Here is a 14,563-nt window from a genome sequence, read left to right as displayed (position 1 = left end):
CGTTGACTTCGATGACTGGCTCCCCTGATTGACAATCCGAGAGCTGACCGGGAAACAGCCATACCTTTGTCAAGTTTGTCGAGGTACCAACATTAAAACTTCATGAGCTCTTTGTACGATGAACGAGTAACAGCCTTGGCTTTATTCCACTTTAAGCAATTTTTGCCATATAGCTAATACGTAAATGGAAGTTTCCATGCAAGTGACTGTCCATGAGGTACGACTGCCCCACCAACTATGGAGGGGAGCCTACGTGCTGTTAGTGGGGATGATTGCATCCTCTCCAAGCAGCCTCCTACAAGCAATCACCACTTCACCTGGGAGATAACTCGGCGTCACCCTAAAAAATATATAAGGGCAGCTTGCAACGGGCATCTTCAACTTCCCGTCTCTTATCCTTCAACATCTCATCGCCAGAACTGAATCAGAGTATCTTCACACTGCAACACCATCACCTCTGCCCAACCATACTATCTGGGTCTTGATAACAGCCTCACCTCTCCAAATACATATCTGTCAACCATCTGACAAAATGAGTGGAGACAACACCGCCTTCTTCTACGGTAAGAAATCTTTCGTCAGTACAGGGTATGTGTGCGTACCATGCTAACCTAGTTCCTAGGCACACTGGTAGGTTGCACCCTCAACTCTTTGGGCTGTGAACATGCGGTTCCACAAGCAGGAGAGACTGACTAACCGCCGCAGATGGCCCCTGAGGTCTTCTTCAGTGTCTGCTACGGAGACAAGAATCCCCCCAAGGTCATCAAGGACCTGCACACATTCACTCCGGCCATCCTGGAGGGGTACTGCCGCCACCGAGTTCAGTTCGCCGACTATCCTGGTGTTATCGCGGAGAAGGGACACACCGTTCTCGGTATCTACGCTACTGGACTCACAGACGCCAACGTCCAGAAGCTCGACAACTTTGAGGGATCCGAGTACACCAAGACGGCCGTCCAGGTTAAGTTGATGAAGAAGGATGGAGACAAGACCAGCGAGGGTGAGCGCAAGGAGACCTCGGTCTACGTCTTTAACAATCCCTCGCACCTGGAGAAGGTCGAATGGGACTTTGAGGAGTTCCGAAAGGAGAAGATGCAGTTCTGGACCCGAGGCGGCTGGGCGTTCGATGCAGGCAAGTCTCTCATTCTCATTCGCAAGGCCACCTTTGCTGACGCCACTGGACCAGAGACGGCCGATCAGATTCCCGACAACTAATTTGGTCATGTTTCTGTAAGCGCCTGCCTAATGTCAGCGCCCGGCCGGGCATCTGGTTGCAGAAAACAATGCATTTTTGTGAGCTGGCGGTGAGGTCTGAGACGTCGGTACCGACAGTTTGGTAGACACGCTGGGATGGACCTGAGATAGAATTACGACAGCCCTACGAGTACGAGAATAGACAAAACATTCATTGCGACCAACAACGCAAGCGCCCGGAAATATCAAGGAGGAAGAAAGTCGATGAGTAACCAACAGACAACGCAGCTTTGTTGGTCTCGCCCCGCTAGAACATTGGTTCTGGTCCCAGCCTTTACCGAGCGGTTAACCTCTCCCAGCAGTCTGGAACAAACTTCATAACAAGTTTTTTGCTTTGCATGCTGTTGTCAACAAATTTGAACACCAGCAGACGACAGCTTACAACAGAATGGGCATGATCCCCAATCGGCCGGTCCCGAAAAGTAGCAAACTTACACGGCGCCATCAAGGCCGTAATCGTAACTTGGCGTATTCATCATGGCATGATGGTCCATGTCCCAGATTGCATTAACTCTTCCTGAAAGAAGCGTCGCAGATAATCCTTCAAAGGTGAAGGTAACATGGAATGTCTTGTGTAGAATGCAAAGTTGCAAACAGTAGACTAATCCATTAAGATTCAGCCAGGCTGCTCAATCTATATGCGAAATGGCTAACTCACCGTCGCTGTCGTACGAAGTGACCAAAACGGTTACAGGTGAGATCCCCCAGGCGGGTACAGAAAGTTTCACGACGCGTGGCTGTTATTGCCAGCCCTGTCAGTAGTGTTTGAAGTGAAGATCAAACAAGCCCGATCACCATCGTCCAGGGTCCTCAGGGTGGCTCCGCGCGTGGAGTCATGATGGAGATTGTTCTTTCATGCAGATTTTCAACCGCAGTTGTCGAAATTCTGAGCATGTTGAATCCCAAGATCCCTCAGGTGAGAGACGTCATCTCAGCGGATCGTCTCGACTCGAAGACCCCTGGGTCCCGGTCCTGGTCGTCGAGGTAGCGAAGAAATCGGCGAGTTTCGTCCGATTGTACCCCGGTCCGTCTCCAAGTTAAGTAGTGTTGGTCGTGTTGAAGAAGCCGCAGATGCTCGTGGTCACGAGGAAAGTGGCAACTTGAACGCGAGGCCTTTCGGGCGACTATAGCAGACCAGCTATTGGTGTCTTGATCAGAATGCATCAAAGCAAGAAATGTTTGCTGACAGCATCGCCAAGCTGGATCTGGCGTCACAACGTCTTTGCGATTGGATATCAGGATGCGCCCGAGGCATCCAGTGACTAGACGGCTCCTGCGTTCCTTACATCAGATGCCATAGGGCAAGACACGAGGGGCTGGGCATATCAGAGGAGGGCTGCAGAACGGGTTGCAGGCATTCAGACACTAAAAACCACCTATTGATGACTATTTTCAGGCGGTCTATCTCACCTCTGTCAGCCCGCCACGTCAGGAAAGTACGGAGCTCGGATGCCTCCGGGCGGCTATGGCCATACCTATCCAACCAACCAACTCCACTAAAACACCACCACCAACTCAGCCAAAACACCAAAACACCAAAACGCGAAACATCACGATCCTCCCTGCGGCAGAACGGCAGCCGAGACCATTGGGACTTTGGCTCCTGCAAATCACCGAACCCGTCCGAATGACACCCTCCACGTGTGATTGGCTTCATTGTAGAGCTCAGAGACACCAAGAAGAAGGGACGTCCATGAAACTAGCCCTGTTTCACTAGGTCTAGGAGGACAGGAAAACGAAGAAAAAACTCTCCGACTTGCAAACCCCCTTACCGCTGCGGAGTAACCGCCTAAAGGGGGAGGAGTGTCAGGAGACATTTTCAGTCTCAGACTGTTCTAGGGCCACGCGTGAAGGCTGTCAGGCTCGAGATCTACTGAACCCCTGATATGACGGCGATCTCTCAGGGGATTGGGCCACAGGCCTCAAGCTTGGCTTGTGATGGCAACAATAATGGCTCACTCGTTCGGAGCTGAGTCGTCAATAGTCCCAAGTCTCACCAAGGATGTCAGTCTAGAAGCCGTCAGGTGCTAGAGCACCTCCGTTGACACGGCCTGTGCCCGAACGCAAGCAAGTGTCCTCACCGCGCAGCATCTATCCATCTTTTCGGCAGTCGTCCCGTCTCACAGTCGACAAACGTTTGAGGCTTGGCAGAGTGGTGATGGCCGACTGGTTGTGGCTCGTCACCCGCTAATCCGTTTCGATACGATCGGCTGGTCCGACCCTTGCCGTCCAGCCTTGTATCCCTGTCATTTACCCCCTGATTGGCATCTGGCCCCGCCGACCAGGGTCGTATTCTTGGAATGGCTGGCGGGGGACGACGGACAGCCACCTCAGGGACAGCACGAACAATGCATTGACTTGTCGACGAGCCCGGATCACTGAGGCAAACGAGCAGCCCCTGAACGTCGAGATCTTTTGAGATTCTCCTCTGCGAGCTGCCGCAGGAGTCAGTGCTCTGAAAACCTCAAGGCAGGGGGATTCTGCCGGGGATGAGAGGCTCAGAGCCCAATGCCCAGAGCCCCATTACGCCGTCCCATGACGTTGGAGACGAGGGAGACCCGGTGGCCGCATGAGACCCCAACGTCCCCATTCTGTGGCGGACGTCCTCCCAGACTCTCGGTTCGACCTGGCCTGATTGGCGGCCGCCCGACTGGAGCGTGCCGAGAGGACTTCAGTCCACACCAACCACATGGCCTCTCAGTCATCGCTACACCGCACTCAGCTTCCTCGCCACTCATCGGCGGCCTACGCTAAGCTGACGGCATGAAGCAGCACTACGAATCATGTCTTCGTGTGGCTCAGAAATGCCAGGAACCCGTCTGCATGCGGCGCAGAGGCGCCTTGCAGCTGGACAAGGGGAGACGACGCTCAACACTCGCTTCTCACCTACTGCAAACTCTTTCTTTTTTGAGAAGAAACGATCCCTGGTAAACGCCTGAGTCGCTAGTCAGGGGCTCGAACGTCGTCTAGGCTCTGGGGTGCGTATAGGCCCAGTCCACTCACACTTTTGTTTGGTGACGGGATGGTTCTTGAAACGATGCCTCCAGCCTATCATGGGCACGGCACTGCAAATCTTCCTCTTGGCCACGACGCCCTAGCCCGTCCGGCGTGCTTCGAAACAGAACGGTTCAAGCGCATTGAGTCAACTGAGTGGCTGTGGACGAAGGAAACGTGCCGTTTCCATGCCGGCATGGGGGATGCAGTCCACCATGATCGGCTTCTGAGTTGCAGAGGCCCGCATCCGTCGGCACTGTCCTCCCGCTTGCGTCTCTCCTAGGAGCTCTGGTGTCCAGTCCTTCTCGTGAACTCTGGTCCATATAAGACGACCCCGTCACCGCACACAAGTTCCCTTTCTTCTCACCAACGACTTCAAAAGTCTTCAGTCAGTCCTTTCAAGTGAGATTGTCGCAACGACATTTCCATTCCTTCCTTTTCTCTTTCACAAAGGCTAGTCCTTTACTTTCATTCTCAACCACTCTCCCTCTTCACGTATTGCCTGGTGCATTACTATCCTTTGGTTAACGATACCACACGTCGAGCTACGACTCTTTGTCCTATACCCATACTCGACACTGTCTTGACGACAATCTCACGACTCTCAACTACGAATCTATCGTCTGGAACGTTTAGACTCACTCCCTCATTCAAAATGTTTGCGAAGACTTTCACTCTCGCCAGCCTGGCTTCCTTTGCCAGCGCTCACATGCTCATGAGCAACCCTGTCCCCTACGGCAAATCGAACTTGAACAATGGTCCCCTGCTTGCAGATGGCTCTGATTTCCCTTGTAAGCAGCGCACCGGTGTTTACGATGCTCAGGGTGCAAGCAATGTCTATGCCCAAGGCAGCACCCAGCAACTGTCCTTCACTGGCCAAGCTGTCCACGGCGGTGGTTCATGCCAAGTCTCGATCACTACCGACAAGAACCCCGACAAGAACTCGGTTTGGAAGGTCATCAAGTCCATTGAGGGAGGCTGCCCTGCAAAGGGTCAGGCCGGAAACATGGGCGACAACGCCGATGCTGAAGACCCCTACAAGTACGACTTTACCATCCCCAAGGAGCTGGCTGCCGGTGACTACACTCTTGCCTGGACCTGGTTCAACAAGGTTGGCAACCGTGAGATGTACATGAACTGTGCACCTCTCACCGTTACCGGTTCCGGTGGTTCCAAGGGTCACCTCGACTCTCTCCCTGACATGTTCGTTGCCAACATCGGTAACCAGTGTGAGGTTCTCGCCGATACCGACGTCCAGTTCCCCAACCCTGGAGAGGACGTCGACAAGTTCAACGGCGCCACTGACTCTTTCGCGGCGCCCAGCGGAGATGGTTGCAAGGCTGGTTCTGGTGGCAGCGCTCCCGCTCCTACCGGTGGCAACGACTCTCCAGCCTCTACCGGTGGCAATGACGCTCCCACTGCTACTGGTGGCTCCGGTGGTCAGCCAACTCAAGCGCCTCAGCCCACTCAGGCTCCTGAGAAGAGCGTTCCCGGTGGTGTTTTCATCACTGTCTCTCAGCCTGCTGCATCCCAGCCTGCCGCGTCTCAGCCTGCCATGTCTCAGCCTGCCATGTCTCAGCCCGCTATGTCCCAACCCGCCGCAGAGGAGCCCGCTGCCACCCAGGCTCCTCCTACAACTACTGCTGCCCCCGCTGCCCCTGGCTACGGATCCGGTGATGGCTCTGAGTCTGATAGTGGTTCTGGCTCCGGCGATGGTGCTGACTCTGGCTCTGGTTCTCCTAGCGGTGGTTTCGCCGCTGGAACTGCCTGCACCAACGAGGGTGAATGGAACTGTATTGGTGGCTCATCCTTCCAGCGCTGTGCCAGCGGTGCCTGGACTGCTACCCAAGCCCTCTCTGGTGGTGTGTCTTGCACACCAGGCCAGGCCGCTGACATTGGCCTCACTGCCAAGAGGGGCGAGAGTGCCATGCGCCGTGTCCGTCGCTTCCGTGGCTAAACGCATTTCTTACTACTAGGACTGGATTGGGGAACTTGGGATTGGGTAACGGATTTGGCTGGGCGTCTTGGAAGACACTTCTTTTTGGAAAACATTTCAATTTTGTAGATTTTACATTTGCGGCCACGCTTTAAGGGGCATGTACCTACCAACCATGAAAAAGACAAAGCATCAGATATTTTTATCCTACTCACATCTTCTCTTGTCGTGACTCTCTATTCGCAACTAAACTAGAAACTCGTAAGTAATCTAGAAAGACGGACATGTTTATCATCATGTCAACAAATTAGTATGGCTCTATTAGTTGTATGTCATATCTGAATCTCATGTAACCAAGTACATAGGTAAGCACTCTAGCTCTCCGAGTTTGACAGCGGCCTTATTTTCTATGCGAACAGGTCACAGCCAAGTGTCTGATCGTATTGGCTGCTCTTTAGTTTGAGGCTGCTTCCGAAACAAGCCCAAGAAACCGTTCCGAACCCCGAGGGATAACGGATTCACAGGAACAACGTGAGGATCTGCTTCAATTCCGATGTGCGCCTCCCCGTCGCTCCCTATGTATCTCCCGAAACTGATGGTGCGGGAGCTATGGCCTGGTGCGTCTCTATAGCCCGGAGCAGCGAGACGACTCGGGGCAATGTATGCGATGATGGAGCCAAGAGTTGTTGGCATGCGTGGCAGCACAAACGCCACAGCCTTGATGTAGAACAATAGGGCAGCAACCGTGTTCATGGCAAGCACCGTCATGGTAATGATGAAGGATGCCTGCTCCATGAAGATGCGGGTCTCCCTCGTATGCCGAATGGCGGTGATAGAGTTCTCCTTCTCGTTGCTCTCGAAGAGCTGTTCATTTAGGCCTAGCATAATGGCATAGACGCGGCGATATATATTAGACACAGCGGGTATCAATTCTTTTGTGTCTGGGACAGGCTTGCTTGGGTCAAGAGCGGCCCTTGATCCCGTCGTAACCATCAGCAGATGGTTCATCCAGTCTCTTGTGGTTGTATCGTTGTGCCATCGAGGATCCTCGTTCCATTGATGATTGACATTCTGGAATATCTTGTCGGTGTGAACTCCTGAGTCGGCGTACTTCAGGCTTGTTTCAAGGTCACTGGTTCTTTTGTAAGAGATAACGTGTCCTGATGAGTCGATCGTGACGTTGAACATCGCGGTCTTGAAGATGGGACGGCAGATCATGAAGCTGGCTTCGACGGTACCATTGACGTTCTCTGCAGCTGCATTGCGACCCCATCCCAGGGTCAAGGACCTGCCACAAGGCGCTGGTCCAAAAGTCCTGTCGACTGTTCGACTGTACTCGAGAGCCGAGACGCCAGTAGATCGATTGTTGCCTGCTTGACGCATTTCCGGACCGGCAAACCCAATAAAGTCATCCACGGTAGAACATTGGCTCTCATCCTTGATCTTCGTAGGATATCGGTCGATTTGCTCCTTGTAAATCGGCAACTTGATGGCGGACACGGCTGTGCAGTTGGCGTCGGCTCCAAAGCCTCTCGTGTTTACAGTGTAGACATCCTCGGTCCTGTTTCCGTCTGGGTTCTTGAACTTGTACCTCTGAAAGTAGTATTCCTGGGAGATCCAAGGTGGGAGGATGGTCCCAGACGAGATGTTGGCCATTGCCACGTACATGTGGTCTTGGTACTGATTCGTTGTAACGAGATTCTCGTTCAAGAATGAAAAGAAGTCAAAGACCGATGCATTGTCGAATCGGGGGGCAAAAGCCGGGACCATCGTTTCTGGGTAAGTTGCCGTCATCAAGTTTTCGTTGAAGAGAGAACCGAGACCAACGGCGAGGAGGTTCGCAAGAAGCGCCATGGCGCAAACCGTAACGAGCACGAAATGCTTTGACTTGATGGCCCTCAAGAACACGAGTTGAGGGGGAATGGAGGTGTAGGTCGTATCAATCGAAGTGGCGGCTTGGGTCTTCCCTTCCCAGAGGTCTTTGAAGGGTTGCAGGACACAAAGCAGGCGATTCAGGAGGACCCAGAATGGCTCGATGAGTGTCGCGAAGATGGTGGGGATATAATTCTCGAGAAGCTGTAAAACCTCAAAGTTCTCAGATGGTCGAATCAATCCTAATCAACCGTTAGCCAGGGTGAGGAAATACTCGCACAAGCAAACTTAACTAACCATTCAGCGAAGCCTCTTGTTGCTTCAAGTAGGAAATAAAAATCATGGCACCAATGAGAATCGCCACAAACACCATTCCCACCCATGTCTTGAGCACCAAAGGCCGGACAGGGTCGTAATAGCCTCTCCGTATGGTAGACTTTTCATCTGAATCAGTCTCCTGGAAGGCCGCGTTCATGACAACTTGAACACGCCCAGGGGGGGCGTCGGAGACAAGCCTGAACTCGTCTCCCTTGAATTCCTTAAGCAGCGCCTCATCGTCGGCATAGTCCATGGATCGAAATGCTCGCAAAAGCTCGGGGCTGTTTCCAAAGAAGTCGATGTATCGTGTGATCGAAGAAGGGTTAAGCGGCAACTTGCTATGTGCGCTTCGACAAAACCGCAGCACAACGGCTGTGAAAATCGCAACGACAACCAGTATGCATTCAACAGCCGTCGCGAATGTCCTGCTAACCAACACTCCAGCCATAAAGTACTCGATCGAGGCCGTTTTGTTGGAGAAATCGGTCGAGTTCATGAAGAGGCTTGTCATGGCGACCGAGAACAAGTACTGGTGGGCATCGTTGTACGCTTTGTGTAGCACCTCCGTGTGCACGTAATCGTCAGGTGGCAGATCTTTTCCTGCCAGAGCAAAGCCCACCATATTAGAAACCGGAAAGGTAAAGTTGGTGTAGTTAAGTCGAGGGTGTTGCTCAACAACTGCATTGAATGGGTAGTCTCTGACAATAGGCTTCTGTGCCATCCCGTTTGCGAGAAGGAACTCGAACGCTGTGGAGTTGAACTCTTTCTCCGAAAGAGATTCCCGCGGAGATAGTTCCTGTATCAAGGAGCTGTATGGTTCGAGGGACGGCGACTTTACCGTTGCGAGAACTTTCTGTTTGTAGTACTGTGGTTGACAGAACAGTGCCGTGATGTTGAAACTTGGGCTAGGATCCCAGTCAACGGGGACAGCCTTTGCCCAGATTGCCAGGAACTGGTGCGTTGAATTGGGAGTTCTCGGGCAGGTAGGGGTACCAAGCCAGAAATCCGAGTAAGGGCTAGTGTCGTAGCCAATGTATAGCATCTTACGCTTTGCCGTCACTCCGAATGTGACTGAAGCGTTGCAACCCTGGCCGTTGAGGAAGTTGAAGGCTTCGCTTGATCTTGGACCGCTTCTCTCAATCTCAGCAGGCCAGCAATTCAGCTCCGTCCACATCTTGGTCGTCACGGCCGTCACATTGGACTGAATTGTAACGTTGGTCTGGAGTTTGGCAATCTCTGGGCTCTTGTCTGCGTAAAAGGGAAGCAGAGCGTATTTCGATGTCGTAAAAGGGGGGAACTGCTGACCAAGCCATCCTATCGCGTATCCGGTGTTGAGAAACTCTGGATCCAGTACTGATACATGCTGCGAGACCGGAAGTAACTGTGATCTCGTTGCGATGGTTGTTGATTCCGTCTGCTTCACAATGCCCGTGCCGAGAAGAGCACTCTGCAAGGGAGTGAGCGCCCAAAAAACGATTACCATAGCTGTTCCGCCAAAGAAAACAGGCCAATGCTTGCTTCTGGCAGCCTTGAAGGGAACCAAGGCCACAAAATCATACTGATAATCCAGAAACAGCGAGTTCTCTGCCGTCGCCCCCTTCGGTTTCGATAACTCAAACCATGGTTGCATCCGCTTGACATCCAAATCGATCCAACTCCATATCATACTGTACAAAACAGCAATGATAGTCGGCACATACAAGTAACTAAACTTGGCATATCCCGGCAAATCATCCAGCGTCGGTGATAAAGCCAGTCCCCCCTGTGCAGCACTCCGCTGTGCTATCGTCTCGACGGCGGCGGCGAGGAGTAGCGTCAATGCGATGACAGCAAGAAGTATAGGCGTCGATAACGAGAGTGGTTTCCATCCTTTCGTCGAGTTCGAGTCTTGTTTAGAGGTGATAGCTTCGATCTTGGTGGTGACGGTCGACTTTTGTTGGAGTGGCAGTGGTGGTAGACACTTATCCTTATCCAGGGAATTAGGGTCGGAGGTGACAGCGACGTGGCTCTGCAGCTTGAGAGCTGCAGCCTCCCAGCTAGCCATTGCGAATTAGAGTTGTTACAAAGGAAAGGGGATACAAAGGAAACGAGTGGCCAGCCACCCAGGAGAGAGACAGAGACGAAGAAGTGTCAGACTACAATCGCGGGGGGGCGAGACGGACGTGTTAATACCATGGTCATGGCAGCCACTCAGTGGAGAATTCAGCCGTCTCGATTAAACAGCACCATCAATGCAAGCAAGCAAGCAAGCGGTAGACCGTCGAGTGAGATTTCGCCCAGCCTGCATCGCTAGTCTAGACTCCATCATGACGATGACTGGACCATTCCCAAATGCTCGGCAGCTTCCGATACGACGCAAACTCCTTTCCCTAAGCGCTGTCCCAGCCAATTCCATTGATTCTGTCTTGGATCTGCTGCTTAGAGGCTCAGTCTAGTCAAGACCTCATCCTAGCAAGCAAAACATGCCGGGACAACAAATCGTGCATAGCCGAGTTCCAGAAGCACGGTTCGGCCCCGCATGAGACCAAGGTCACGAAGGGAATCGGAACAAATCTACCGGTTCCAAGTCATTGGGTAACCCTGGGGGCCAACAAACAACGAAAACCCCAATATCAAAAAAAACACAAGGGTTGTCGTTGTTCCTCTTGTGTCTTGCTCAAGAAAGTTGGCGGCGGCTAATTCGACATTGCGGTTGGACGGGCGCTAGCCGCCGGCGCTTTTCCACTTTTGGACTCGTGTGGCGGGCTAGAGTAGAGATCTGCAAGGGGTAGATGTTGCATGGCGAGATTTGATTGGTTGACATGTGGAAGTTGTTGGTGATGTCGATACTGAAGTTGAGGTGACTTGGTCGAGGTGAAGACTGCGGTATCCCTTTCGAGAAGAGGTGAAAAGTTTAATCGAGGGTCTTAAATTTATAAATAAGTTTCTTACACCGCTATTGTCTTATTCTCTCTTCCCTACCATTCCATGTTGGTCGGGCATCAGATGTTAGTGTTGGCTATGGCAATCAATTCAAAGCTCCTACATGAATTTGAAAGGTCGTGTAACACGCCACGAACCCAGGATAGATTTTAAACCGACAAAAATTAAACCCTAAAAGCAGATATACTATTCTGACGGGCCTTTATGTGTTTGGTTCACATAAACCAGCGAGATCATCAGACGTCAAGTGTGACACCAACTACCCTAAACTGGCAACTCGGTCAACTCGACGATATCATGTTCTCCCATCACCAAGGAACAGGCCTCGAGCCTTGAACAAGTTCCAGATTATTGACTCATCACTCTGTTTGCCCACTCCTGCCCTGTCTCAGAATTGCACGAACCTCCCAAGGATCGTGCATCCATGCCTGTCACTGTCATGAGCCAACATCAACCTCAGCTCACTTTGTGTAACATGAAGAAACACCAACTGAACTGAAACGTGATTCTTATTCATACAATGATTAACGTCAATCCTATCTCTACAAGAGGATCATCAATTCAGCACAATAGCCCTGGCTGTTCCAGACCACCACCCACCCATGCCATCCTGCTTGCGAGACTAAATAAAGGGCTTCCATGATATAGTAGAAAGCCTGTATGCTGTTCTATGTGCTGCCATGCCTGAGTCAAAGGAGACACGGCTGGCGCGATAGAAGAAAAGGAAAATAGGTGCCTCTCCAAGAGGTCAACAACGGATTCTTGCGTGTTTCGCACGACGCCCTTAACGCCAAATTTGTGTGTACCATGTCAAGAGTCGCCTCTCCGTGGAGCCGTCGCAATAGTTGAAAATAAATAAAAAAGAGTCTCATGCAATCGTCGTCCCTGTATGCCAGTCCTCGGTGCTTTTCTCTCTGTTGCAAAAATGTGCTGCCCGATGCTCGGTGCTTAGATCTCGATCGTCTTCATCGAATCCTCCGCTACCTCGGGCTTCTTGCCGTTCACCTTGGGCGATGGCTCTTCCTCAATCTTGAGGAGGTCCGATTCTACCCGGGGCAGATTGGTACTGACTTTGGGTGCCTTGCCTTCGCCGCTTTGCCTTGGCGTCTCGACCTCGACGAGCTTCTCGGGCTCGATGTTTGCGCTGGCGAGCTCGGGAATTACTGTCTCCTCCGTGACTCTACTCAAGGGAGTTGCCTTTCCATAACCAGGTCGCATCGGACTTGCCAGGGGAGACGATCCGCTGAGGAGCTGCATAGACCTGCCACGACCCTCGCCATTCTCTCCACCGCTGGCGTACGGCGAAGAGGAGCGGGAGCCAAGCGGGGAGTTTGGCTTGGGTCCCATCGACCTTCGCTTCGAAGGGGCCCGTCGTCCATACTTCTGGTCCATTCTCCACCGCAGAATGCTGAAATACGAAGGCTCAACTCGTGCCTCCTTAAACTCTCGCAGCTTGAGCTCGTTTGTCTCCTCGTCCACATACCACTTGCCGCTGTTGAGATCGTCTGCAACAACAGCCAGGAATGCAGCCCATGAGCGGGCTACCACGTACTTGGTGTCGTAATCGCGGCCAAAGAGGATAATCTGACCCCACTGACCACCAGGACCGGGCGCAACATCGACAGCCAGGTTGTTGCCGCCCCAGTCACGCACCAGGGGAATCCAGCCGGCATGGGCATATGCCTTCTGGACGCTGTTGGGAGGAACCGAGTCCTGGCGAGAGATAAGGTCTTGTCGCCACACGCCAGGGTTGTTGCCAGCGGCAGCGCCTTGCCTCGAAGATGACGCCTCATTGCTTCCACCAAAAGCCTTTGACGGAGTGGCGGGTTTAGCGACTGATGTCTCGAGCAAGTATTGGTGGTTGACAGTCCTCCAGTTATCCCACTCCTGCACAATTTCCTCGCAATCAAGCAGCATGTGACTAAAAATGATTCCTGTTGGGTTTCCTCCTCGTTCTTGGCCATCGTGAATCATGAGAGAATCTCGGACGTCCTGGGGGAGTGAACAGTCGAGCTGGTGCTCCAAATCATTCAAATCGTTATTGGTGGCGCCTTCACAAAGCTGATCGTAAAGTTCGGGGTAGTTCTCATCAGCCCAAGCATCTATCCGCCTCCAGGAGTGAGCAACTGGGGGAGCGGGAGGGAGACCGTCGGAAAAGTTCTGCATCTGAACATCGCCTGGGCTCTGGACCTCGAAGCCGTCGCTTTGGCTTGCATTGCGCGCGCCGAGAGAGCGCAGGCCAGGGGAATAAGGGGTATTCGAGGGCGAACGGCCATCAGGCGGCAAGGGCGATGCTCGACCGGTATCGTCGGAGTAGGGTGATGTGATGTCGGCTCGGGAATCGGAGGCGGTGGCCACGCCAGTCATGATGCCATTCCTCCCGTTCTGGAGGGGGACATGGCGACCGGTTCGGTAGGGGGAATCGTATGTGGAATCTAGAATCGTTTAGTCTGTGGGCCTCACGGTAATGAGATGCATAATCAGGGCGCGCGTACGTCTGTCATAGCTGGTCATGGTATGCCAGAAACCACGGATGGTGGCACCGATGCTGTTTGATCGAGTGGTTAGCAACGGTCGACCTAGGCGACTGCGGATTGAAGGCATCCAGGGGGTTTAAGACTCACGAGTTGGCCATGATGGCGGCAGCAGGGGGCTCCGGGCCAGAAAGAGAGGCGGGAAAGGGTGGACAAGAGCCCTTTGCTGGGGAACCGCGGTCGTGAAGGGTAGAATAGGGGAAAAGTGGTTATGGCCGCGGTGGCCGCCGTCGCGATCACGGGGCGGGAGGGAGAAGGGTTCGGCAACGGAGTAGGCGATGCAGAGGAAGTCGGCGACGGGGTTTGGCGAAAAAGGTGATGTAGGTTTTGGAGGATTGACGCCGAAAAGTCCAAAAAGTCCGAAATCCAGGGGAACGAGCGAATGGAGCTCTGGAGAGGGAGAAAGGTGGCTGTTCCGCTCGGACGCGTGGGGTCGGTCTACTGCGGCGCCTCTCTCGGACGATGGAGGACGGTCCAGTTGCTTTTGCTGCTGCAGAGAGAAAAAAATGGTGAGGCGCAAATATGATGGGGATGATGAAGGAGAGAGAAAAGGAAAAAGAAGCTAGAGCGCAAGAGAAGAGACGAGACGAGACCCTGGGAATGGCGGGAGGTCGGTTGGTCGGGACGCGGGTATGTGGGATGGGATGGATGTGGATGTGTGTGGATAGATGTAGGTGACTGGAGGTGAGGTGGGCTGGGCCTCCTGAGGGAGCTTTGGCTTTGTTGTTTACTG

At 52.9% G+C, this 14,563-nt stretch overlaps 4 protein-coding genes across 4 annotated transcripts; 2 read left to right on the top strand and 2 right to left on the bottom strand.

Annotated features, from left to right (window-relative positions):
- Positions 1 to 532: 532 nt before the first annotated feature.
- On the top strand, positions 533 to 1,215 carry NCS57_01143700 (putative gamma-glutamylcyclotransferase; the record flags this gene model as incomplete). The annotated part of the gene is made up of 3 exons (XM_053061154.1): positions 533 to 563; positions 623 to 630; positions 706 to 1,215. 3 exons carry the CDS (start codon positions 533 to 535, stop codon positions 1,213 to 1,215), a joined length of 549 nt encoding a protein of 182 aa, XP_052909540.1.
- Positions 1,216 to 4,903: 3,688 nt separating this feature from the next.
- Positions 4,904 to 6,205, top strand: NCS57_01143600 (uncharacterized protein; the record flags this gene model as incomplete). The annotated part of the gene is made up of 1 exon (XM_053061153.1): positions 4,904 to 6,205. One exon carries the CDS (start codon positions 4,904 to 4,906, stop codon positions 6,203 to 6,205), a length of 1,302 nt encoding a protein of 433 aa, XP_052909539.1.
- Positions 6,206 to 6,604: 399 nt separating this feature from the next.
- On the bottom strand, positions 6,605 to 10,418 carry NCS57_01143500 (uncharacterized protein; the record flags this gene model as incomplete). The annotated part of the gene is made up of 2 exons (XM_053061152.1): positions 6,605 to 8,298; positions 8,354 to 10,418. 2 exons carry the CDS (start codon positions 10,416 to 10,418, stop codon positions 6,605 to 6,607), a joined length of 3,759 nt encoding a protein of 1,252 aa, XP_052909538.1.
- A 1,826-nt stretch (positions 10,419 to 12,244) lies between these two features.
- NCS57_01143400 (SMI1-KNR4 domain-containing protein) lies at positions 12,245 to 13,931 on the bottom strand (the record flags this gene model as incomplete). Its single annotated transcript, XM_053061151.1, has 3 exons — positions 12,245 to 13,731; positions 13,792 to 13,844; positions 13,921 to 13,931. 3 exons carry the CDS (start codon positions 13,929 to 13,931, stop codon positions 12,245 to 12,247), a joined length of 1,551 nt encoding a protein of 516 aa, XP_052909537.1.
- Between the last annotated feature and the right edge of the window lie 632 nt (positions 13,932 to 14,563).

Source organism: Fusarium keratoplasticum, chromosome 9 (genome assembly GCF_025433545.1).
Source record: "Fusarium keratoplasticum isolate Fu6.1 chromosome 9, whole genome shotgun sequence".
Lineage (NCBI taxonomy): Eukaryota > Fungi > Ascomycota > Sordariomycetes > Hypocreales > Nectriaceae > Fusarium > Fusarium keratoplasticum.
The sequence above is the reverse complement of the archived record's forward strand: the minus strand, read 5'-3'. Positions and strand labels throughout refer to the sequence as shown.